Here is a 26,926-nt window from a genome sequence, read left to right as displayed (position 1 = left end):
GGACCAAAAAGTCAGGAGGAAAGGCATGGTGGATGGTTGGGGGACAAGGAAGGGGGTGTTGCTATGACTTTTCTGCTGTCATGGCATTTTGCCAGCACTTGGGAAGATGGCAGATGGCCCTCCCATCCCAGATGTGATATGAATGCTACTATTTCAAAATTGTCTAATTAAAAAGGCACTTGTGTTTGATCATGTGAGAATCATGTGACCAAACATCCTTGGTTGGGTGAATGGATGGGAAGGGTGGAGGAACAGTTAGAATTGGATAAAGACTTATACTGTAGATAAAGAACACTGTCTATGGTCAATTCCATAGGTTAGATGGACTGTCATTAACATGTCATCCTATGGATATAACTTGCAATTCTATTGTGTAAGGATTTTCTTTTAATCCTCGGAAGCAATCATCTCTGTATAAGTTGATAAGACAATAGTTTGGTTTTCCAGTCTCATCAAACAATACATGAAGCTTTGATTGATGTTGATGTTCCAGTAATGTCTGGAAGGTTTCTGCTGAATCCTGTTGTCTGATGATAGCAGGCCTCTTTATGAGACTGTGGTTTTAAAACAGACACAAAATATATTAGATATACATATTAACATTTGGTTTTTACTTTATTCATCACAGAGCCATTCAGCTCATCATGTCTTTGCTGGTTCTCCAAAGCAGCATTTCATCCACTGCCACACCCCTGCCTTTCCTTCACACCCCTGCACATTCTTTCTTTTCCAATAATAATCCAGTTTCTTCTTGTATATCTCGCTTGAAGCACCACACTGTGTATCCTAATCAACTGCATGAAGATGTTTTGCCTCCTGTCATTGTCGATTCTTTTGTCAATTAATTTAAATCTGTGCTTCCTTGATCTTGATATTTCCACCAATTGGAACAATTTTTTTTCTATCTACTCTGTCCAGATAATCCAGTTTCTTCTTGCATATGATGCCTCATGATGAGGAATACCTCTTTCAAATCACCTCTCAATTTTTTCTTTTCCATGCAAAGCAGTTCCAACTTCCTGAATATATCTACATGATTGTCATATGTAAGGAAATACTTAAAAGGAAGGAAGTAGATTGAACTTTTGAGACTTGATATACAAAGCCAACTTATTTCAAATTCTTTCTCATGAAGTGTCTTATTTTGTCTTTTGGAAACTAGGTTATACATGACAGATTGTTTTCTGGTCTAGTGACTGTTGTGTAGGCAGTCATTTTAAACACAGCAGAGACCCAGGAACAACAGAGAGAATAACCATTTGATCAGTTTTGGTAATATTTGCATTGGCAAGAATGTTGGCAAGATACAAAGGGGATCTATACCTCCTTCTTTTGCTTATTTGGCCAGATGGCCAGTTAGGGGCTTGCTTTTACTTCCCATTATGGAGAAGGCACTGAGTTAATTTCCTTACCATTGGTGTAGAAGATGTAGCTTAGAGAAGTATTGACACAATACCACATCTCTGTAATTCAGAGTCTTACTGGAGCATCTCTAAAATTAAAGAGTTAATGACATTTGGAAGAGTTTGATCATTCTAAATATCTTAGCTATAATTAATTTCTGTGAACATTCATTTAAATCATCACTTTTCAGGGAGTATGGAGCAATTGATGATGTGGACATCGATCTGCACATTGACGTCAGCTTTCTTGACGTGAGTAAACAAAACCGCTGTTCATTATATTACAACATGATTCATTAAGCATGGACTTATTGTGCAAATAAATTGAATCACGTTCCTGATTTTATACCGAAGGGCACTTTATTCATGGCTCATTAAATTCCATTCTCAAGGTCTGAAATTAAAATTGTCTGCACTGTTGTGAAAATGTTCCGCAGAATGATGCTGACTTATGAGATGATTGTGTATGTGGTTAACTCATCCTAAATATCAACTGAAAGGTTACAAAGTGCTGGTCTAAGAAGCATGTATACAGATGAGTTTACTCTTGTGGGTCCAAAGTGATTATTAGATTGATAATAATGGTCTCTGTGAACTGATGGTTTTTCTGCTGGGGAAACATTAGTGGAAAAATGGGAAAATGGTCTGTTTTAGGTTCTAATGTTTTACCGAATGTAATAGGCAGCGATATAGAGAAATTCCCAGCCTGTGATCACAACCCAGCAACAATGAGTGGCACACAAATAATGAAAAGATAAAATGAAGCATAGCCCTTGAAGGAAGGAGTAATATCACATGGGATATCTCATATGGTGAGGTTGTGTCACCTTTCATGGAGATGAAGAAATGGCAATTTATAATGGACCTGTGTGAAGCTAGTCCTCATTGTCAAAAGATGGAAACTACACATATTGGTGGGAGCCCCCAGAAGGTAATATGAAGACTGAAATCTTATAAGTATGTATTTCATCCTGTTTATTTAAACTATGGAAAATTAATTCTGTAACAAAATTATGCCACTTCAAATATAGATTACAATTTGCTTGTATCATTGTTTTGTATTTCTAATTCAGCTTCCAACCTTACCAAAGGTACTGACTTAAGTCTCAGATTTGGCAACAGGTCAGTACTGGGGCTTCCTTTCATCGACTCACTAATTACTCTGGTCACATCTGGAGGGGTTAAGTATGTGTCAGCCAAGTGTGATCCCAGTCCTATTTTTGGACAGTTTTTTGATCTGCAGACTTCCCAGAAGAAATCACTGAACAGTGTGGCAACCTTATTATATCTTCGCTAATTCAGCTGCACATAGTATCTATTGCCTTGACAGTGATTGTCTGTAACTTAAATGCTACATTTAAATATTAACAACGTGATATGACGTTTTTCCATAATAAATTTAACAGAAAAGCTGAATTGAGTAGAAAATGGATTTTTTTCATTTCAGTCCATAAGCCAAAGCTTGCAAAAGTGATGAGTTTTGCCAACAAGATCCCAAAGCAGCCTTTACTGAGTTTCTTTCCATCTGGAGCATCTAGTTCCTTGCAGTAAATTGTGACAATGGATGGAAACAATTTACAAGGAGCCAAGCATGATTGAGCTGTTAGAATGACAACTTAAACACTGTCAGGTTTGGCACCCAAAGAGATCTGCATCTATATTTGTTATATTAGAAAGTGAATGAAGTGTGCACTTAGTGTGATCATTCATTATACTTTGCTGATAGATCTTGTTATTTTTATATTTCTGAATAAATTGTTTTGTTTCTGCTTGCCTGGCTATTTGACAGGAGGAGATTGCTGTTGCCTGGGACGTAATTCGCACAGAACCTGTGATAGTACGACTGCATTGCTCTCTCACACAGTATTTAAATGGTCCAGGTTAGTACTTCTGTACCTTTAGGTTAATATCAATATTTGTTCACAATAATGTTATCAAAATCTAAACATTTTAAATGCATCCAGTTTTACTGTAAAATCTTTCATTTTGATGTTGCTGACGTTGGAGAAGTAACTTTCTTACTTTGCTTTCCCAATACCTGCCAGAACATAAATAGGCAGTCACTATCTATGGTTTCAGTCCACCAAGATCACTTCCGATAAGCATTAATGGTGGAACCTGCTCCTCAATGAAAGCCTAAGGCCAGAAAATTACTCTGAAAAGATTCCCTTTAGACCACCTCAATACCTCAGAGGGTGAGCACTTCATTTGTAGTGCTTTAGTTCGAGGGATTGGCTTCCTCTCGGGTATAGTACCAGATCCCTGCCATCACAGGATTGGTGCTACTACAGGGTGGAAGATGGGGGGAAAGTTCCTTGTTTAACCTTAATTCAATGGTTGTGTCTTTTGGACTCCTTCAACTTCCTCTTCAATGATTTCATCGTCCATCCAACTTAAACTGTGTGAGTAGATGGTGAGGGTTTTGGATGGTGGTTTCAGAGGGAAGCAGAGATGTTTTGAGTATGCTTCCAAGCTATCTATCCTTCCTGTGGTCCTGCTTTTAAAGCTAACTTTGAGTAAGAACAGAAGTGGATTTGGTAGGGCACTTATGACTTTGAAGTAGCAATGGTAAAATAGCCATGGTGACTCAAAGAGAGAAAGGAACTAGCTCTGAGCAGTCTTCCCATGGTTAAGCTCTCATATCACAGTCAGCAATGACATGAGTTCATTCAGAACCTTTTACATAGGAGCTGTTTCAGATCTTTGGTGAATGGCTGCTCCGTTTCCTTGTTTTTCTCCTATATTGTACTAAATATGAGAGTTTGGAACAGATTATCAACTAAACCCAGTTAACCAATGAAATACTAAACTGTTTTGTAATATAATCTAAGGTAAGATCAGTTAGGACTACATTCACTGGAATTTTTGTGAATGAGGGGGGATCTCATTTAAACCAATAAAATTCTAACAGGACTAGACAGGGTAAACAGCAAGATCCCAATGTCTGGTGGGTCCAGAACTAGGGGTCATAGTTTAAAGATATGGGTTAGTCCATTTAGATATGAGATGAAGAGAAATTTCATCACCCAGAGAATGGCAGCCTGTGAAAATCTCACTCATGGAAAGCATTAAAGGTAAAAACATTGAATGTTTTCAAGAGGTAGTTGGGTACAATTCTTAGGGCTAAAAGGATTAAGAGTACGGGAGAAAGTGGGAACACTGAAATGGATGATCATCCAAGATCACATTGAATAGCACAGCAGGCTTGAAACCGAATAGCCAACTCTTGATTCTATTTTCTGTGCTTCTATGGACCCTTTCGCTTTTCTAGATCTCCTTGGTGCCACATTCAGTCAAGTGCAGTCTTAATATCAAAGGCTTTCACTCTCACCTCACCTCTAGAATTCAGTTCTTTTGTCTATGTTTGAACCAAACCTGTAATGAGGTCTGCAGCTGAGTGGCGCTGATGGACCCCAAACTACTCCAGCAACAATACCAGCACACAACCACCTCCTCCAACATTGATTTTCTATTGCTTCTATTTTGTCTGTTCATATTTATGCATGTAATGAAACAAATGTGTGTTTATCACTATCCTTATTACCTCTATTGTCACCATTATTAAGACTAGCTTTCAATTTCACTCTTTATTACAGGAGTTCCCAAAGTGGGGGTCAGATATTTAAGTGGTCCAAGGCAGTAATAGCAGATCCCCACTCTCCTGCTCTCATAGGTTTTCCCCAGTATCCTCCCTGCTACTCAATAAGGGGTCAATACAAGTTCCAAATGTCAAAATAGGGTCAGAATGGTAAAGAGAATGGGAAGTACTTCTTCCCATCGAATGTAATTGCATCCCATTGCCATTGTAGAATTTGAACATTTGTTCCCAGAGCACCTCTCTGGAATCTCTAGATTAGTAGTCCAATGACCACGATGCCGCCCTCTTTCCTAGGAATTGTGGAACAGCACATGTTCTCGATGGTACATTTTGAACCCAACGTGCATCAGTAGTGGAGAGAATAAATGCAAGGGGTTCTGATCAAACAGACTGCTTTATTATGGATGCTGTGAAAATTGGCATTTTTAACTTAATTGTGGTTGAACAAAACTTTTAACCCCACACACCTTCTTTACCGTATGACTTTGACAAGGTTTTAACAAATGCCACCCTTTTTCTTCTTAGCTTTCCAAATTGTCATTTGGTAGTGCCAAAATTGACCATTTCCGAAATAAGACTCATTTTGTTGAAGTCTCCCTCTTGCACTCATCAGGGCAGTTCACAAGAAATACCAAAGCGAAACAACATATAAACTGCATGAGTGGAGTGTGTTTTACTGACAAATAGATTCTGATTCATAGAGGTATTCCCATGCACAATGCACTAGTTAATGACAACTGACTGTTAACTGCCAAATTTTGTTTAAATGGTATAGCCTATGTGTTAATATACACAGCTTCCAGTACCCCCAAGTGTATTGCAATGTAAACCAAACTGACAATCCTAAAGTGGTTTTCATTGTAATTCTTTGCACACTCAGAATTATTTAGTTGATATTGCCCATTTGTGGAATCGCATCTTTTGGTCAGTGTCGTTAATGTTTACAAATCTGAAACTAGAAAATTATATATAGCTTAACATGAACAAATGGTCTATTTGTGTTTTCTATTGTGTTATAAGTGCTTAGTCTTTTTTTCATTAACATTAACACAATGAAAATATAGCCCCATGATTCTCACTGAGAATCGGTCTCCATAGAAATAAAGGTTTTTTTTAAGAGAGAGGAAAGGGAAGCGGGGAGAAGGAGAAGGAATGTACAAGGTAAGTACATACCCCATCATATTTTTCAAGAAAAAAAGTACACTGTCCATTTTTGCCATTTTGTACTTCATTCACTTTGAGTTTTATTTGTGAATGAGTTTTCACTGACCTGTGAGCTCTGAAGGAATAATCATAGCTTTATTCTCTTGTGTGCCAAGCCCAGCATCCCACTGCTGTTTATCCAAGACCATTTCCATTTAAAGTACTGTATTTAACAGATCCATTCCCACAGTTCTTAATTTACTGTAATTGGAGCTGTGACACAGTGATCATTCATTCCCAGCCAGTGGGCAATTACGCCAGTCAGTGTATATAAATAAGTTATTGGAAGACAAGGCACCTATAGTCTTTGAAATCTCTATTTCTAGCACATGGAAGACAATTGTGCTTTATGCATTTTCTTACAGTTTCTTATGCCTCTCTGCTATCATTTTGCAGTTCCAACAGTTGATGTTTTCCAGACATCTACAAAGGATCGATTCGGACTGGGACATCAATTAAAAAAGTAAGACATTTTAACAAGCAACAACACCAACATTTCCGTAGCATCTTGCACTGTCTGATTCACTGTCTTTGAAATGAGTTGTTAAACCACAGTCCAATGGCATTATTTTGAAAAAGAACAGAATAGTTCGTTTTAGAGTTCTGGTCAATATTTATCCTTCAACAAACATCAGCAAAACAGATTATTTGGTCATTATTACCTTGCTGTTTATGGTGCCATACTATTTGCTGATTGACTAATGCAATGTTTATAGGTTAAAAAATGCATAATTGACTGCAGTGCACTCAAGACATCCTGAAGTCATGAAAAGTGTCACATAAATGTAATTTATCATCATTGAAAGATGTTATATTAATGCAAGTTTTTGTGGGAAGGTGTTGTTTCGAAACAAATTATTGTTGCTCTGAGATTAATGATAGAGAAAGCATCACCAGACACCACTGGTAGCACTGAATGCCAGATGTACCCTGTCTGGCTATAATTAGCAGTTTCTAAATCTATCTGTATTGACAGTGTGCATCTGTCAGAGCCTTTGGAAAAGATCTGTAGTTCAGTGTATGAGTTGCAGTTGCGAAAGTGTTACAACTGTCACTCTAACACTTAATGTTTTATGGGCATTTGAGTAATTCCCTAATATCGGCAGTTTTCCATACAGTAGAGTTGCAAGCAAGATTTCAACTAGCTAAATGCCCATTGGTTGAAATGTCCTGTAGCACAATTTATTTATCAAAAGAGACAGTATCTGCACTTGAGTTATGCAACACGAAAATACAAATAGCTATTCTGTCGCTATTTTTTGAGCTGATTTTTGAGAATCTGTGTAATGGAAATTTGAATAAATGTATCCAGATTTCTGGTGAAGCAGTTCACAAGTCTCTGTGAATGGCTTGCATTAGGAGTGAGTCAGCAGAGGCAGAAACTTGGATAAAAATAAGTTTGAATAAGCAGATAGAATTACTTGCAGTGGGTGAATGGATATGAATACTTGATATTGTAGATGGGCCGTACACACAAATAAATCGCCAAGTTGGAGCTTGAATAATGCTTTAATGAGCTGGAACTGAATTGTAGTTCTGAAAGCAGAGAGACTAACACATATTTCATTCCCACAACAAATTTGACATTTCCAGTTTATTACTCCCACAGAATTATGCAGACTTTTGTTACACATCAGTGGAAACAGAACAGCAAAGAGAAGCTCAACTGTCCCCATGGTAAAAAGATTAGTGAGAAGAAAGTGAAATCCCCTCTACACATTTTTTCATCATTGCGCAGGTAATGTGGCAAATTTTGGGAAAGTTCAACTCCACTGATATTGTGCTTCGAGGCTGGACATTGATGTGTCACTTTCTGATCTCAAATGCAACTTGTAAGAATATTGTTGTAAGTTTGAGACATCTGAGGACTGAACTCAAGGCAAACTATCAACATTTCTTGTCCATCAGCGATATGGTATGGTAGAGCAACGTTTTGCTAATGCCTTCTTCAATCAAGTCTCAGTCCCTTGGTATCTGACATTATTGTGATATAGCTCACATGGCACATTCTCAGTATATTAGATCATTTATACAGTGAACCCTTTTCTCTATATAACTTAGCGCCCACTCAATCACTAGATGATAGCCTCACAAAGCACATTTAAATATTTGTAAATATACTATTATCTGTATTAATAATCATAGAAACATAAAAAAATTACAGCACGAGAGGAAGCTATTCATTATCATAGAGCCTCTCTAAGTTGCTTGATCCTTCAGCCTATCAAGTCTGTCCTGGCTTATCCACAATAATCACCTGCCCCGTAGCCTTGAATGTTATGGCATTTCAGTTGTTCGAAAAGTCGCGCGATTTGCACTTCCATTTCCCTCCCAGGCAGTGCATTCCAGATTCCCACTACCCTCAGGCTGACAACTTTCAATCCATTATGTCCTTGTTAACGAGAAAAGAACTACACATTCTCATCCTTCATTCCAGCTTCTAGTCTGTAAACCTGTAGGTTACAAGATCTCAGACCGTATGTAGTGGAAGGGATGCAGGGAGAGCTAGCAGAGAGCCTGTGTCACCTCTCCAAGGGGCACACAATGATATTTAAATGCAATCAGACGCTTAAGAGGAGAGTGACGGCTTTTCAAAGAATTAAACCCCAGTTGGTCAGAAATCCTGTGGTACCCGAATTTTTGGCTGTTGCCAGTGATATACTGAGGCCTTCAACAGGAACCATCTCTGAATCCCTGAAGAGAAGTGAGTGCAGCAGGTTGGGAGACATCGGGTATAGCTTGCTGGTGATGGGTGGAAGACTGATCGCGTGCAAGGGCTGGCTCTTACAGGTAGCCCTTTGCTACTCCTGGGTCTCTCAGTCAGAGAACCACATGCCTTTAGAAGAAAGAGGCTGCTGGAAAGTCCAAGAGGGTTTCACAGTTGCCATTCAGGTGACACTGGAAACCAGTGTGAGTCCATAAAAATCCATGATCAACAATTAATTTCTAGTTGACTCAGGGGTAATGATCTTGAAGAGGTTTCAAAATGCCAGCAGGCAGTTTCCCAGCATAGCCCATTCCCACTGCTGAATTAATGGGAGGGTCCGTTTTCCAACGAGTGGGAATGGGATGCTTGGATTCCCTTGCAGTTATGCATCCTACCCACTATGTGGCTCATCCATCAAATCCCAGTTCAAGTCTATAACCAAGTGCTTTTTAAATCTGATGAATGTTTACCTGCCACCACCAACTCTCCAGGCAGTGTGCTCCAGATTCTCACCACCCTCTGAATTTAAGGTAAATAAATCAATTCCCTCTTCTTCTACCAACCAATTTAATTATATCCCTTCTGGTTAATGACTTATTTTATAAGGGAAATTTTCACTCTGTCTGGGAACCTCATAGGATGGAGTGTTATCAGTCTCTGAGTGACGTGGGCTATGATGAGATCAGTGGTAGAATTGGATGAGATAGGCAATAAATGCTGGCCCAGCCAGTGATGCCCACATCGAATATGTGAATAAAAATAACCATTGTTTAGGGGATCCTGGCACAATAATTCAAGGGCAATTTCCAGTACTAGTCTGGGCCTTATTCAAGACAGTCAGAGTCAGTATCCTCTGCTGATAAAGGATGTGGAGTCAACAGTTAGACACCAAACCACCTATCTTGACTCTTTCTGCTCTACTGAGGGTTCTTTTCCTCCTGGAATAAGTGTGGCAGTTATCACAGAAGATGAAAGTTGCACAGCTTTAATGCTGATGCAGATGAGGAGGGTTTCTGACTGAGTGAGTAAGCCACACAGAGGGCAGGCAGAGTTAGTGCTATCAGGAGTTGGGGTAGATGAGAGCAAGTGATGAAAGATACTGCATGCATTAGTGAAAGTGATAGAGCATGTGATTTGCTGGGAGATAAGTCCAGTAACAGAGGGAGAGTGAATGTGTGGTATCAGAGAGAAAATATTGGCTTTTATGCTGGCAGAATTATAGAATTTTATAGTAAAGAAGGAGGCCATTCAATCCTTAATGTCTGCAATGGACTCCAAAAGAGCTACCCAGCTGGTCCCATTCTCCAGCCCTCTCTCTGTAGCCTTCTAATTTCATCCTTTTCAAATATATTTCAAGCCCTCTTTTGAAACCTCCTGTGGAATCCCTCTCCACCACTCTCCCAGGCAGCACATTACGAATTCTAACAAGCCTGAGTAAAGAAGTTTCTCCTCATCTCACTTGTGGCTGTCTTGTTGACAATCTTGAGATTGTGACCCCAAGTTACTGACATACTAACTAATGGAAACAGAATAGCCATTTTTACCTTATCAAAAATGTTCATAATTTTGAACACCTCATTAAGGTCACCTCTAATCTTCTCTGGTCCAAGAAAAATAAGCCCAATTTATGTAAACTGTCCTTGTATCTAAAATCCCTCATTCCTGGTATCATTCTCATTAATCTCCAATGCATTCTCGCCAGGGCTTTAACATCCTTCCTTAAATAAGGTGCTCAGAACTGAACACCATACTCCAAATGAGTTCTGACCAATGATTTGTAGAGATGTAGCATCACTTTCTTGCCTCTACTTTATGCCTCTATTTATAAACCCAAAAATCCTATAAGCCTACTTAACAATTGTGTCAACTTGCCTGGCCACCTTCAAGTATCATTCATGTGAACCCTGAGGTCTCACTGCTCCTGTACTCCCATTAAATTTGTCCCATTGAACCTGTGTTGTATCTCTGGGTTTCTTCCACCAAAATGCATTACCTCACATTTCTCTGCATTGAAATTCATCTGCCCATTTGGCCAACTTGTCAATGTCCCCCTAAAGTAGCTCAGTATCATCCTTACAATTCACTATTCTCGCTAGCTTACTGTCATTTCCAAATTTAGAGACTTTGCCCTCAATACCCATCTCCAAATTTTTTATAAATCAGGAAAAGCAGCGGTTCCAACACCAATTCCTGAGCAACGGCACTTTCAAATCATCTCTAATCTGAGAAATGCCCAACTATCCCCACTCCCTGTTTCTGATCTTTCAACAAAGTTAGAATTAATGGTGCCAAGATCTCATCAATTGCAAACATTTCTGATTACCTAACCAATCTACCATGTGATACCATATCAAATGCTTTTCATAAGTGCAAATATACAACTACCCTCATCTATTGCTTGTGTCACATCGTCAAAGAACTCAATTAAATTTGTCAGACATGGCCTGTCCTTGACAAAGCCATGTTGACTGTCTAGTTTGAGCTTATTTTTCTCTAAATGTATATTTATCTTATCCAGTATATACTCTCCATCAGTTTTCTCATTAGCTGACAGGTCTGCAGTTTTCTGGTTTAACCTTTGACCCTTTATTGAACAATGGTGTCACACTTGCAATCCTCAAGTTGCAAGCCTCCAGAAAGGCTTTATCAACGGCTCCACGATTTGCTCTCTTATCTCTCTTAGCAAGCTAGGATGTATCCCATCCAGCCTGGCTACTAATTTGCCTGAAGGACTACCAGCCTGTAGCACCGCTTCTATATTTATTACTATGCTGCTCAGTTGCTCAATACCCATCCTTTCAATGAGGCCATTGGCATCATCTTCCCATTTGGTTAAGACAGAAACAAAGTATTGACTTAGTAATGCTGCTATGCTGTTGTTTCATTGAGCAGCATTCCCTGCTTGCACAGTTGAGAAGAAAATCAATCCTCTTCTGACAGTGTATGGCATTCCTCCAGACAGCTGAAACTTCTCTAACCTGAGTGGCAACCTCAGGCCAGGCAGACATGATCTGGCGTAGTGGCTTTCACGGTTGATCCTGGGGGGAGAGGAAGTCCCATTAGTGCACCACTATGTCCAGCAGGTGCTCCAAGACCATGTCTCTAAAGTGGCGAGGCAATTCCCCATGTCTGCTATTTCTGGGACAAATATCAGGAATAGTGCAGGGCAGCTCCAGGTTAACAGTGCTTGTCTGGGTGCACAACAGGCTTTAGAATATGATGTCAGCACCAGGGATTCCAGTCAATTGCAGGATCTCTGGTGAGTGTCAAGTTTTTCTGGTAACAGTGTGTAGTAAGATTGGCCAGACATTGCATGTATGCTTGCTAAAAGGGCTGAAATATAAATTAAATTTAAGATGCAGTAAGAGAATTCACTTGGCCTTACAGCATGAATAACAAGTCTAAACTCTAGGCAACTTGCATTTAGCCACATAATTCAATCCATAGTTTCATGTAGCTAACGTAAATCTCAATCTCTTCTGTTCCAAACAAAACAGCCCAGCTTATCCCACCTTTCCTCAAGGGCAAAATTCTCTACTCTTGGTATTATCCATTGTCATTGAGTCATAGAATTCCACAGCTCAGGAAAAGGCCTTTTAGCCCATCAAGCCTGTGTAGGTCAAAAACAAGCGCACAATATCCCAATCCTTTTTTCTGGCTCTTGGCCCATAGCCTTTTATGCTTTGGCATCACAAGTGCACTTCTAAATACTTCTTAAATACAATGAGAGTTTCTGTCTCTATCACTATTGTAGGCAATCAATTCCAGATTCTCAATGCCCTATGGGCAAAAGGTCTTTCCTCACATCCTCCCTAACCTCCTGACCTTCACCCTAAAATTATGCCCATTGATCCTCCCACCAAGAGGAAATGTCTCTTTCTGTCTATCCTATCTATGTCCCTTGTAATTTTATATTTCTGATTTATATCCACCTCAGTCTCCTCTGCTCCAAGGAAAACAGCACCAGTCTATCCAATCTCTCTTGGAATCATAGAATTCCTACAGTATGGAAGCAGACCATTTGGCCCACCGAGTCCACACTGACCCTCCAAAGAGCATCCCACCCAGATCCACTCCATTCCTGTAATCCTGCATTTTCCATGGGTGATCCACCTAACCTGCACATCCCTGGACACTTTGGCTATTTTAATATGGCCAATCCACCTAACCTGCACGTCTTTGGACTGTGAGAGGAAACCAAAGCACACAGAGGAAACCTACGCAGTCAGGGGGAGAATGTGCAAACTCCACACAGGCAGTTTCCTGAGGGTTAAATTGAACCTGGTTCCCTAGTGCCTTGAGACCACTATCTACTGAGCCATCGTGCTCTCAAACCAAGGTAGCATTCTTGTAAATCTCCTTTGCACTCTCTCCACTGCATTCAAATCCCTCCTATAATATGGATTCCAAAAATGTACGTAATTGTGACTATATTCTTCCTGTAATGTGATGAGCAGAACTGTATGCTCTATTTTAGCTATGGCTAAATTAGCATTTTAAACAGTTTCAGGATAGCTTCCAATCTCTGCCTCAGTTAATTTTATTTATTATCATTTTTGCAGAATGTGTGAACCCTTGACAATGCCTATTCCTAAATTACCTTGCACAAATGGTGGTGCATCACCTTATTGCACTACCAGCCAGAGTTTTGGAGATGCACCCTTGGTGTGATGCTGGGCAATATATCTGATTTTAATCTTGCTGGATTTTTTCAGAACCATTTGGTACAACTGAGTGGCTTGCTAGGTCATTTGAGAGCATTGATACGTTGCTATAGGTTTGAAGTCATGTGTAGGCCGGATTAGGTAAGAGCAACAAATTTCTTTCCATAAAGGACATCATGGCTTTATGACTATCTTCTAGTTTCATGACACCATTGCTGAATAAAAACTTTTTTTATTCCAGATTTCTCTCTTTATCTGCAATTAAATTTCCCAGCTGCCTTAATAATATTTGAATTCATATCCCGAGATCAACAGACCATGCCCCTGAATTGCTAGTGCAAGACCATAACCACTGTGCTGTCATTCCCTCATAAAGAAAAGTATCCTGTATATGGTTTTAATTACCTAGCCACCTGTCCTGCTAGCTTTGGGAATAAGATGATATGCATTCAAATGTCCCGCTATACCTCTATATTAATCACTGTCCAACTATTATATTTCCTTGCCTCGTTTACCCTCCAAAAAAGGCATGGCCTTGCACTTCCACAGAACAAATTCTATTTACTAGTTTGCTCCTCACCTGACCAATCCATTTATATATTACTGCAGCTTTGTTTTTCACTTTCAAACATAATACAAAGTTTTGTTTCATCTGAAAACTTCTTAATTGTGATTCCAATGTTTGTTTAAATCATCTACAGATACCACGAAAAGCAAGAACTTAGCACTGCGCCCATTGGAAACAGCCTTCCTCTCTCTGAGCCAATTTTACTGGATCCAGCTGATCACTTTGCTTTGAATCCCCTTCAATTCTTACCTTTCTAACCAATCTTCTGTAGAAGACATTATCAAAGGCCTTGCTAAAAATTAGTAAAATTATTCAACCATCCGACCCTCTTTGGCCTCCCCCTTATTACAGTTCAAAAGACTCAATCAGATTAATCAGAAACAAACTTCCCTTCATAAATCCATGTTAAATGACCGTACTTAATCTGTGACTTTCTGATTGCTGATTAACACTTGTCCCTCATATTTTTTCCCAATAATTTTCCCATGAATTGAGTTCAGATTGACTGGTTTATAATTACTCAATCTATATTGTTCTCCATTTTTAAACAGTAGTTTGATGTTAGCAGTCCTCAGGTCCTCGAGAATCATAGTGGCACTATTGTGTCACAGGAAGTATTGTACTTTCATCTGCTCAGCTGGCCTCACTATGCCCCACCCAATAATACCCCAACGTGAACAAGATTAAATGTTGTAAAGCTCAAATTTCATGCTTGTTGAAATATTCATATGCATCTGTCTGTAATAATGAGGCACAATCCAATTAACTTTAAATATCTGGCTGGTTTGAAAGTCAACATATAGCTTCTCTGTTTATTCAACAACTGCAATTCCTCTATCCATTACATCATTGCTCATCTATAACATTTCTAATCATGTGATCATTTCATGAATTTATCATTAATACAACTGAATATACAGTTCCTCTGAAAAGTTGAACATTCTAGCTAGCTTATAAGGCTACAGTTTCTGGAGGAAGATGTCAAATCCACACTGATTTAAGAGCTCAGCCCACCAACATTCAAACCTGATGTAATTTCCAGCACCTAACTGTTGAAGGTGACTCAACATTACTCCTCCCAGTGAAAGTGTCAGTGCCTCTCATTGATACGTTTGGTAGGCCAGTTACTTCATTAGCATTCTTGTCATCAGAGGCAATCAGTGAAGTAAATGTACTGACCTGTTGAGTTATGTATTGTGTAATGTGAAAGGATTAATTAATTGCCTCAGAGCTAAGGCATCTTTATGAAGCATCAATCATAATATGATTGGATATTACATCCAGTTGGAGGAGAAAGTGAGGACTGCAGATGCTGGAGATCAGAGCTGAAAATGTGTTGCTGGAAAAGCACAGCAGGTCAGGCAGCATCCAGGGAACAGGAGAATCGACGTTTCGGGCATTAGCCCTTCTTCAGGAATTCCTGAAGAAGGGCTTATGCCCGAAACGTCGATTCTCCTGTTCCCTGGATGCTGCCTGACCTGCTGCGCTTTTCCAGCAACACATTTTCAGCTATTACATCCAGTTTCCAAAGTAGAATATTGTGAGGAAGACCTATATTTTAAACCTAAATAAGGGCATCTATGTTCGACATGAAAGCTGAAGTGAACTGGCATACTTGACTTGTGGATAAATTAATAAAGACATAGTGTCAAACATTTAAGTGGATATTTCAGAATATTCAGATTAAGCATATTCCTAACACAAAGGAAAAAGGAACAAGAGAGAGGATCCACCATCCACTGTTAACTAAAGAAATTAGGGAAAGCAACAGACTTAAGGAAAAAAAGGATATAACTGTGCAAAATATAAAGAATGGTGGAGAATGCCTAAAAGGTTAATCTGGAGGAAGGAATTAGAGTTTGGATTTAGTTCAGACTGTAAAAACAAAGCAAGAATTTGTACAGATATTTCAAAAGGAAAAGTGTCAATCAAGTGTCTGTTGGTCCTCTGATCTGTGAGGATAGGGAGTTACTGATAGATAGTAAGGAAACAGCAGATGAAATGAACAGATATTTTGCTTCTGGCTTCACCACAAGTACAAATGAAACAAATAACATTCCAATGATTGCTATGAATCAGGCAGTGGAATGGAGAAGGAAGCTAGTGAAATGATAATCATCATCAGGGATGATATGAAGAAACCTGGTAAAGCTATGGCTTGACAAGTCTCCAGGTGTTAGGGTCTTAAAAAAGCTTGCTAATGAGGTAGTACTTGTGATGATAATGTTCAAAAATTCCCAGGATTCAGGAAAGGCTCCATCTCACTGGAAAATAGCAAGTATAACACCTTTAGAAGGGAGGTAGAAAACTGAATAGTATAGGCCAGTTAGCTTGACATCTGATATGTGGAAGGCAAAATTATAACTGGGCACTTTGAAAAACTCAGGGTAATCAGGAAGAGTCAGAATGATTTTGTCCAAGGGAAATCCTATTTAACCAATTGTTGCAGTTACTTGAAGGAGTAGCATTTATTTTGGTTAAAGGGGGGTGTGCAGATGTACTAAAGTTTCCAGTAAACGTATCAAAGATTATTGCAGAAAACAAAAGCCCCTGGTCTGGGGGATAATATATCAGCTTAAATAGATGGGGACAGTCTAGAAGGAGCTTTCCTTTCACTTTGACAGAGTTTTACACTGTATTTAACCCTGTGCTATACCTGTCCTGGAAGTGTTTGATGGGGACACTTAAGATGACACTTCACTTTCAGTTTAGAAGACGAGGTAGGAAGTTGTCTGAATGACAGAAAACATGATATGTATAAACCTTTATTTGATTGGCAGGGCAATGTTGAGTAGAATCCTAGAAGCTATGCAGATTTAGTAAATGGTCAAAAATCTGGAAGATGGATTAATGTGTGGGTGAATATGAGGATATGAAGTTATTCACTTTGGTAGGAAGAATAAAAAAGCAGAGTATTAATGAAATTGAGAATTACTGCAGAATTTCAAAATACAGAGGGATTTAGGTGTTTCAGTGCATGATCCATAAAATTTAATATTCATGTATAGCACAGAATCAAGAAGGCTAATAGGGTGCTCATCTTTATTATAAGAGGAATTTGGAACATAAAACTAAGGATGTATGCTTCAGCTTTGCAGGGCTATGGTGAGACCACATTTCAAATAGTGTGTACTCTTTCCATCCCCATCCAGTTATTTTGGGATGCAAGTTCATTGGTGATGGTTCAGAGAAGGTTTACTAGATTGAACCCTGGTATGAGTAGGCTTTCTTCTGAAGATAGTCAGGGCTTATTTTAACTGCAGTTTAGAAGACTGATGGGTGATTTGAATGGTTTTGCCAAGGTAGAGGTAGGAAGAATGTTTCCTCTTGTGGGCCAGTCCAGAATTAGGGCACATTGTTTTAAAAGTAGGGATTTCCCCTTTAGGACAGAGATGAGGATGTTTTCCTCAGACGGTTATGCAACTTTGGAATTTTCTGCTTCAGAAAATGCTGGAAGTGGGGTCATTGAATTTTTTTTAAGATAAAGATTTATGTTCGGCTATGAGATTAAGAGTCATCAGGAATAGATGAGAATGTGGAATTTAAAACACAAACAGATCAGTCACTATCTTATTGAATGGCAGAGGAGGTTCAAGGGACCAAATGGACCAATTCTGCTCCTACTTTTGCATATTTGGGATCCATTCATTGTTCAGAACCTTGGTATCTACAAGTCAGCTGCTTTCAGGCTTAAGTAATGTGCATTATTCTAATTTATAACGTATAAGTATTGTTATTTAAGCCACATGTACTAGATTCATATGCTGTAATTAATCCATGTTTGAATATATGCAAAAGTCTCATGATAGTTTCTGTCCACATGTAGACATAGGTTAACTTGAAACTGAATGTAGCATTGCCTCAATTCTAGGTCGCCAAGTTATCCTCCACCTGGATGTGGCAAAAGCAAATCAAAGTTGAAACCAGAGCAGGATGGAATTACCAAGTCTCAGAAACTGTTAAAGAGGAGCTGTTCAAATGCTATCAAGGTGGAAGATGGCTGTGACTCCAAACCCCACAAACCTCTTGGCCGTAGCTTCACCAGTGACCCCAGAGCTGAACAGGCTAATTCTACAAAGCCACATAAACTTTTAAGTCGGTCATGCTCTGCTACTATGAGGCTAGATGAAAATCTTCCTTTGAAGCCCCATAAGTTGCTGAGCAGGACATGTTCTGGAGATCCCAGATGTGAGCACAACAGTGCCCCAAAGCCTCATAAGCTGCTGAGCAAATCATGCTCCAGCACTTTGAAGACAGAGGACTCAGATGGACTGAAACACCACAAACTGCTGAGCAGATCCTACTCTAGCAATGCCAAAGTGGGTAAAACGGAGCTATGTAAAGAACCCACTTCTGAGGGTAGAAGACTCTCACTTACCTCAGGTCTTATTGGCATATTAGCGCCTTCCTCTTCATCACAGCCTACAGTACGTATATCTCTAATTTTCACTTTTCTCTTTATGTTTTCCGGAATGTGATTTTAAGGATGACATTTCATACATTTCAAAGATGAACTTGAAGGAAAGGTGGAGGAGCGCAAAGTGAGTTCATCTAATCTAAACATTTATATTCAGGATGAATGCCACCGTGGTCTAGTTCAAAATTAACTTACAGTTTTGAAGTTAAAAACTACACTTATTAATATTGCAGTGGTTTTACACTGGATCTAGATCTGTGCTGCATACACAGGGAATATTCTTAACCTAAGCAGACCTATCTATAGCTTTAAAACATTATTATTGTTGATGTTCTCTGAATCATGTATCCCAAGAGTATGACGCCAGTTCCTTCACTACCACAGAATATTCACAGTTGAACTTGGGAGGTCACAATTGAGCTGCTGTTTGGAATGTCGACTGACAGAAACTCTCTGCAAAAAGCCTGACCTTGGCCATTTCTTTTCAATAACAAGAATCTCTTCTATTGACATATACACAGTATCATTCAGAGACTTGGGCAAATAGTAATTGAACTGCACAGAGTTAGAAACATTAAGGGTCGAATTATTTTAAATGGGAGGAGAACTTAAGAGGATAGTTTTGAGTTCAGTTATAGGAGCTTCAGATAAATTCAAGAGGTACAGGAGAAAAGGACAATTAAAGTTAATGCTGTTGAGTATCATTGCTCAAGTTTTGTTGGAGCCCATGTTCCCTTCAATGGAATTGATGAGAAATACTGTTGCCTTGACCAATTATTCTTTTAGAACTTGACAAATAAGTGAAACAAAGGTCACATGTTTCAAACAGTCCCTTTAAGTGAAAAGCCAATGAAGAAACACTACGATAATGAGTCAAATTTGTCTGCAGCAGGGCATCTGACAGAATCCCCAGAGGGAGCCAGACTGGAAAAAATGGTAGCCAACCAGTTACTGGCACCATTAGAGAGCAATAATTCTCCTATTTTCTTGGAGTGGGGAAAGGGGGTGGTGGGGGGAGCAGGGCATTGTGGGAGTGCAGATGAATTTGGTACTCTCAGTATTCTGATTGTGGCCAGCAGTTAGAAATGGTTGTCACTGGTAGCTGTCTGGTAGCTCATTGCCACCAGTTCTTGTTGGACAGGCAATGTGAGCTCAGTGAGATTTGTAGTAAAATTGGACAAGAGTCTACTGACTCGCTGTGCTGGATGGGATAGTAAGTTTCACACTGGGCAGTAGTGAGGTGCCTATTAAGGGAGATTAGAGCTTGTTAAACTGCCTTATTAACAGCTTAACTCACCTCATTAATATTTCACTTCTAATATGAACAAACACGTCTTGGGGCATGGACGGGGCAGACTGGAAACATCTTTTCTCCTTGAGGAAAAGATCAATGACCAGGAGCATAGATTGAAGGTAAGGGACAGGGGTTTACAGGAGACCTAGGGAAAATTTACTCTTTTCACTCAGAGAATGGTAGAAATAGGAACTGACTACCTGTGAGGAGGATAGAGGCAGAAACCCTTGTAACATTTAAAAAGTATTTGGACATAGCCCTGCATGACCAAGGAATGTAAAACACTGGGCCAAGTGCTTAAAAATGGGATTAGAACAGTTTGTTGGTCATTTTTGACTAATGCAGACTTGATGGGCTGAAGGGCCTTTTTATGTGCTGTAGCCCTCTATAACTGTAAGCTAGAAGTTGGCAAGTCTTGACATGGAAGCCATGTGGGTACCTGATGATTTCAGTTCACCACTGGCTGCAAGGAGCCTCAATGTAGCTCAGAACCAGGGCATGCTCCATGAGCACCAGCCAGGCACAGCCTGTTCAGCACACATTGGCATCCAACATTTGTCAACCCCTTGTGATCTCCAATACACTTGCAGAATGATCAGGATGCATAGACTTGAATTGAAGGGTGCACTAGCAGGTAGAATTGATAGTCTGCTGCAGGGACTATTTACACACAAAGATAGATACCCAGCTCAGTGATTGTACCAGACTTTGACTCAGGACTCCTTACTTGCTCTCTTCATGCACAGTCACTTAGCGCCCACTGCATGTATGTAGTATTCACGTCTTCCCTCAATTTGCCATTCAAATTTTCAAGTGTGGCGCTAGAAAGACACAGACGATCAGGCAGCATCCGATGACCAGGACAGTTGACGTTTTGAGCATAATCTCTTCATTAGGAATCCAACGCGAAACGTCGACTCTCCTGCTCCTAAATGCTGCCTGACCGGCTATGCTTTTCTAGTACCACACTTTTCGATTCTGATCTCCAGCATCTGCAGTCCTCATTTTCTCCCAATTAGCACAATCACACAACCAGGAAGCTTGTCTTGCTGGTCAGTAGTCCTCAATCTAGGGGGCATACAGTGGTGTACAATGTCAATCTCAGACCTATTCCATGTCACAGTAGTTCATATGGCAAACCCTCTGCATCTGCAGAAAACAACCAAATCTCAATGCTTTACAGAAATCAGCCTCAGCAAAGAACATTGAGGCACCCATCCATTAGAAGGTCACAGCCTCTGATGCCAATCCAAGGAAAAAGCCCTGGTCAGGTCTCAGTCAAGGGTTCCACCTTCTGTAGTTAAGGGAACAGGTCGTAGTCAGTACTGAGGTTTCTTAAAGCACCGCGTGGGGGAGATAGTGCTAATGTGATCACTGAGAGTGTTGGTGAGAAGCAATCGAGGAGGATTCTGCAATAGCTTAGTGCAGCCACCATGACTGAGAAGAGGATTGCAGAGGATCTGGTGCTCAAGAGGAGGAAGATCATAGAATACCATGAGAAGTGACCGAGGAGGATTCTGGGTGAAGTCAATGGTTTCGCCATGACTGCTAGTTTTGAGTAGCCAGGAAGCCTTGACACTAGCCAGGAAGCATAACAAGAGAGTCTGGAGGGAGGGGACAGTGACCAGATCAGGGCAGGGCATTTTGGACCTAGTTTTGAGTAACAATCCTACCTTGACCAATTACATGGCGAGAATCATGGGACATGCACTTCATGACATCACAAGTTGAAAATGAACATTTTGGACATAAGGGCTTCTAATTGGTATGCAGTGGGCAGGTGATTTTTAAAAAAACATTTTAACATTCAATTGCCATTGATTTTCATACCCATAATGTTTTAGAGTAGTGGGATTTAGGCTATTGGTAGTACAATATTGGGGTCTAGAGTAGCACCGAGACTGTTGTTTACAGATTGATGTATTCAGTACTTTTTAGTGAGAATTTAATACTGCTGAATTAATTCAGTAGAAATTTAATTTGAATTAAATAGTTATGCAAGGGTCAAAATGGAAGGTCTAATGCAGGAGGGAAGTATACAGTAAATGGCAGAAGAATTAGCATACAGAGGGATCTTCAGTTCCCTGAGACTGGCAACTCAAGTGAATTAGATGGATTAGGAGAAGGCATACGGCATGCTTGTCTTCCTCAATCTGGTCTTAGAGTATAAAGGTTGGTAAGTCATGTTGCAGCTGTGTAGAACTAGAGTTAGGCCCCATTTGGAATATTGTGCATACTTCTGGTTGCCACACTACCTGAAGGATGTGGAGGCTTTGGAGAGGGTACAGAAATGATTCCGCGACTCCCTTGTCAGATCCACTCCCGGCACCTTCCCTTGCAACCGCAGGAGGTGCAACACTTGCGCCCACACCTCCCCCCTCACTTCTCTCCAAGGCCCCAAAGGAAACTTCCATATCCACCACAGATTCACCTGCACCTCCACCCACATCATCTACTGCATCCGCTGCAGCCGGTGTGGCCTCCTCTATATTGGGGAGACAGGCCGCCTACTTGCAGAGCGATTCAGAGAGCACCTCTGGGCCACCCGGACGAACCAACCCAACCACCCTGTAGCACAGCATTTCAACTCCCCCTCCCACTCCACCGAGGATATGCAGGTCATTGGACTCATCCACCGCCAAACCACAACAACGCGACGGTCGGAGGAGGAGCGTCTTATCTTCCGACTGGGAACCCTCCAACCACAGGGGATGAACTTGGACTTCACCAGTTTCTTCATCCCCCCTCCCCCCACCTTGTCTCAGCCGAATCCCTCCAGCCCGGCACCGCCTTCCTGACCTGCAGTCTTCTTCTTGACCTCTCCGCCTCCATCCTACTCCGACCTATCACCCTCACCTTGACCTCTTTCCACCTATCACATTTCCAACGCCCCTCCTCCAAGTCCCTCCTCCCTACCTTTTATCTTCTCCTGCTGAACACTCTCTGCTCATTCCTGAAGAAGGGCCTGAGCCCGAAACGTCGAATCTCCTGTTCCCTGGATGCTGCCTGACCTGCTGTGCTGTTCCAGCAATAAAGTTTCAACTTTGATCTCCAGCATCTGCAGACCTCACTTTCTCCTACAGAAATGATTTGCCAGGGTATTGCCTGGTATGGAAGGTAATAACTATGAGGAGAGAGTGGGCATACTTTGGTTTCGCTTGAATGTCAGAGGCTGAGGAGTGACTTGATAAAAGTTTACAAAGTTATGAGAGGTGTGGACAGAATGGATAGTTTGAGTCTTTTTCCCAAGGTAGCAATGTCAATTATGAGGGGACATAGGTTTAGGGTAAAAAGGGGAAATCTTAAAGGAAATGTGAGAAGCAATTGTTTTACGTAGAGGGTGATAAGTGTCTGGAATGTGCTGCCAGAGGAGGTGGTAGAGGCGAATACAATAGCAATATTTAAGAGGCATCTTGACAGATACAAAGATTGGCACAGAATTGAGGGAGGTAAAAACAATGACTGCAGATGCTGGAAACCAGATTTTGGTTTACTGGTGCTGGAAGAACACAGCAGTTCAGGCAGCATCCGAGGAGCAGCAAAATCGATGTTTTGGGCAAAAGCCCTTCATCAGGAATAAGAAGGGCTTTTGCCCGAAAAGTCGATTTTGCTGCTCCTCGGATGCTGCCTGAACTGCTGTGCTCTTCCAGCACCACTAATCCAAAAACAGAATTGAGGGATATGGACAGTGTCGAGGCAAAGTTTACAAGTTTACAAAGCCATCATTAGTCGGCAAAAGTTTTGTGAGCCGAAGGGCCTTTTCCTGTTTTTTATTATGGTTGGGGCTAAACAGTCTCAAACAGATATAAGGTGAAAACAGTGAAATACTTAGAAATGTGTCAAATTATACTGTGCATTGTCACCCTGAATGAGTCTCTTACATCATCTCCCTCCCATCACATCTTAGTCTACACCATGGTTCCATAGCGGGGATGAAAGGAATAGTGGAGTTCACCCAACCTCACATATTCCAGTCTGACCCGGCCTGTCCTAGACCAACCACTCCTGGTCTGGCCCTAGCCTGGCCAGTCCCAGACAGACCTCTCCCGGCCCAGCCTGTACCAGACAGACCCCTCCCAGCCCAGCCTGTCCCAGAAAGACCTCTCTCGGCCCGGCCTGTCCCAGACAGAACCCACCTGACCCGGCATGTCCCAGAAAGACCTCTCTTGGACCGGCCTGTCCCAGGCTGACCCCTCCCGGCCTGGCCTGGCCTATACCAGACTGACCCCTCCCGGCCCGACTTGTCCCAGACTGACCTTCCTGGCCTGGCCTGTCCAAGACTGAACCCCTCCTGGCCTGGCCTGTCCCAGACTGACCCCTCCCGGCCCAGCCTGTCCAAGACTGACCCCTCCTGGCCTGGCCTGTCCCAGGCTGACCCCTCCTGGCCTAGCCTGTCCCTGACTGACCCCTCCCGGCTTGGCCTGTCCCAAGCTGATCCCTCTCAGCCAGACTGAGAGATTGATTAGAGAAGAGAGGTGAGCACTTGATATTTAGAGTTCTATTCCATCACATTTGAGTTTGTTCCTGCCTGCCCAACTTCAAGTCTCAGTTAAAATCAAATATTGGATGGGTTGATGGTATATTGGGTCAGGAAACGGATGTCTCAGACACTAACCCCTTCCCATTCAGCTTATATCCACCATTTTTTAATGTTAAAATTTCCCCCAAAGTCTCAAGACAATACATGTGAGCCTTGCTCTTTAAAGTGATCTGACCAGTCAATTGTCTTTCAAAAAGGCCCACCTCCATCTATAGGAAAACGCCAACAGATGGACAATAAATATTCACCTTGCCAGTGACATCTGAAACCCTGAGAATTAATTGTACAAAATTTGCATCACTGGTTTATGTTCAGCTGAATCTCTACTCCACAGTTCTTATCTCATACTATTAATAAAATCATTTCAAACTGTCTTACTCAGTTTTCACATCGATCCTTATTGCCCTTAAAACATTTGCTCCTTGCAATTACTTTACTGGCAAACCACTGGTCTATGCTTTGTCTCTGTCTACAACAGAATCTTTTTTGGCTGGTCTCACAGATACTGTTGCGCAAAATGCTGTGCACACAGTCAGCACCACTACAAATTCTTGCTATCTCTGCAGGGAAACTCATTTGCTGCTGTGAGCAAAACGCTGACTGAGATTCTAAAGCATCAGCATTAGCAGCTGCTCTGTATTAGATAGGATAGACTGGGCTCTAACATGGGAGCATGTAGAGTTTCTCAAATGAGAAAGAAAACTAGATCTCTATTTTTGTAGTGTCTTTGAAATTGCTGCTGGGATGTTGGAATATTAGGTATTTTGTACTCCAGTTCGGTTTCATCACTGACATAGGATATTGCAAGGTTTAAATGACCAAGCAATTTTATATTTTCATAACTAGCCTGTTAAATGATGTTAGCGAACACATCCGGAACAAGTGAGACTTGAATACAGGTCTGTCATAGAGGTCGGGACACTACTACAACACTCCTTAACAGGCAATTTTATTCAAATGCTCATTTTTATAGAATCCTTGCCATTATCCCATTGCATGATTCTCCAGTATTGGCCTTGATTTGTCAATGGTGATGATGAAATGGAGGTGCCAGTGTTGGACTAGTGTGGATAAAGTTGAAAATCACACAACACCAGGTTATATTCCAACAGGTTTATTTGAAATTGCAAGCTTTCAGAGTTCTGCTTATTTATCAGGTAGCTAGTGATGACGATGGTGAATGAGTTTGCCGTCATTCTATCGAAACAGAAAACTGCTAGAATTGACAGCAGAATAAAACAAAAACCCAGAAGTTACAGTCAATGATTCTATTATTCTCAAGATGATGCTGTGTTGAGATATGCTAAGACAGTAATCACTGTAATATGGATGTAGGTTTGCTCACTGAACTAGAAGGTTTGTTTTCAGATGTTTCGTCATCATACCAGATGACATCATCAGTGAGCCTCCGGATGAAGCACTGGTAGTATGGCCTGCTGTCTATTTATGTGTTTAGGTTTCCTTGGGAGAGTGGTGTCATTTCCTGTGGTGATGCCATTTCCTGTTCTTTTTCACAAGTGGTGGTAAATGTGATCCAAGTCGATGTGTTTGTTGATAGAGTTCCGGTTGGAATGCCATGCTTCTAGGAATTCTCGTTCATGTCTCTGTCGGCTTGTCCTAGGATGAATGTGTTTTCCCAGTCGAAGTGGTGTCCTTCCTTATCTGTATGTGAGGATACTAGTGAGAGAGGGTCATGTCGTTTTGTGGCTAGTCGATGTTCATGTATCCTGGTGGCTAATTTTCTGCCAGTTTGTCCAATGTAGTGTTTGTTACAGTTCTTGCAAGGTATTTTGTAAATTATATTAGCCTTGCTTGTCTGTATAGGGTCTTTAAAGTTCATTAGCTGATGTTTTAGTGTATTAGTGGGCTACCATGGTGCCAAGATGTCTGAGTAGTCTGGTAGTCATTTCCAAGATGCCCTTGTTGTAGGGGAGAGTGGCTAGACTGGAATGTCTATGAATTGTTGAGAACCTCTACATTTATGCTCTTCGTCTCACAGTAAAACACTTGTAAAATCTAGGTATTGTTGAACAAGGTGAAACTGGATTTTTCATTAACTGCTGAGTTTATGTGACTGCTAAATACTCTCTTGGGCAAAAGAAACTAACATTATATTTTGAGACTATCATATCTACATTATGTAAAAATTACTCTTTTTTTCTGAAAATTTTGTTTACATTTATTTTAGATTGTATCTTATTCCAATCATGTTTTATTCCACTATCTGAACTCTTAATTTAAAACTGAAGGATATTAAATACTTGTGACTTCCCAATTTCCTTTTTGTACGTACTTGAATGTGATTGGCTGCTACCTCTGTGCCTAATCAGTGCTTCTGGAATCTTCTTTCAGACATGTGGTGTACATCAGTGCCTTATTATTGACTGCAAAATCCAGCATTCTGTTTTGGTTTTATAATTCATTATTTATTATCTGATAAATTTGATCAATCTTGTATGTTGATACGGTCAGCAATTTATTGTTTACAGCACAAAACCCAATTCAGGAGTGAAAACTCTAAAGCAACTTTTG

General features: G+C 40.6%; 1 protein-coding gene across 1 annotated transcript in view; it reads left to right on the top strand.

Annotated features, from left to right (window-relative positions):
• Window positions 1-26,926, top strand: part of parp8 (poly (ADP-ribose) polymerase family, member 8) — a 384,586-nt gene that overhangs the window by 244,764 nt on the left and 112,896 nt on the right. Inside the window, exons 8-12 of the mRNA XM_043688244.2 lie at window positions 1,595-1,655; window positions 3,193-3,283; window positions 6,601-6,667; window positions 7,814-7,942; window positions 18,015-18,570. Of these exons, the coding sequence (XP_043544179.1) occupies window positions 1,595-1,655; window positions 3,193-3,283; window positions 6,601-6,667; window positions 7,814-7,942; window positions 18,015-18,570 (904 nt within the window). The remainder of the gene's footprint in view (window positions 1-1,594; window positions 1,656-3,192; window positions 3,284-6,600; window positions 6,668-7,813; window positions 7,943-18,014; window positions 18,571-26,926) is intronic.

The sequence above is a fragment of the Chiloscyllium plagiosum genome, unplaced genomic scaffold, assembly GCF_037043375.1.
Source record: "Chiloscyllium plagiosum isolate Xiang-an unplaced genomic scaffold, Cpla_swu_hap1 HiC_scaffold_1, whole genome shotgun sequence".
Classification (NCBI taxonomy): Eukaryota; Metazoa; Chordata; class Chondrichthyes; order Orectolobiformes; family Hemiscylliidae; genus Chiloscyllium; species Chiloscyllium plagiosum.
Note: the sequence above shows the minus strand (reverse complement) of the source record. Positions and strands in the feature narration are given on the sequence as shown.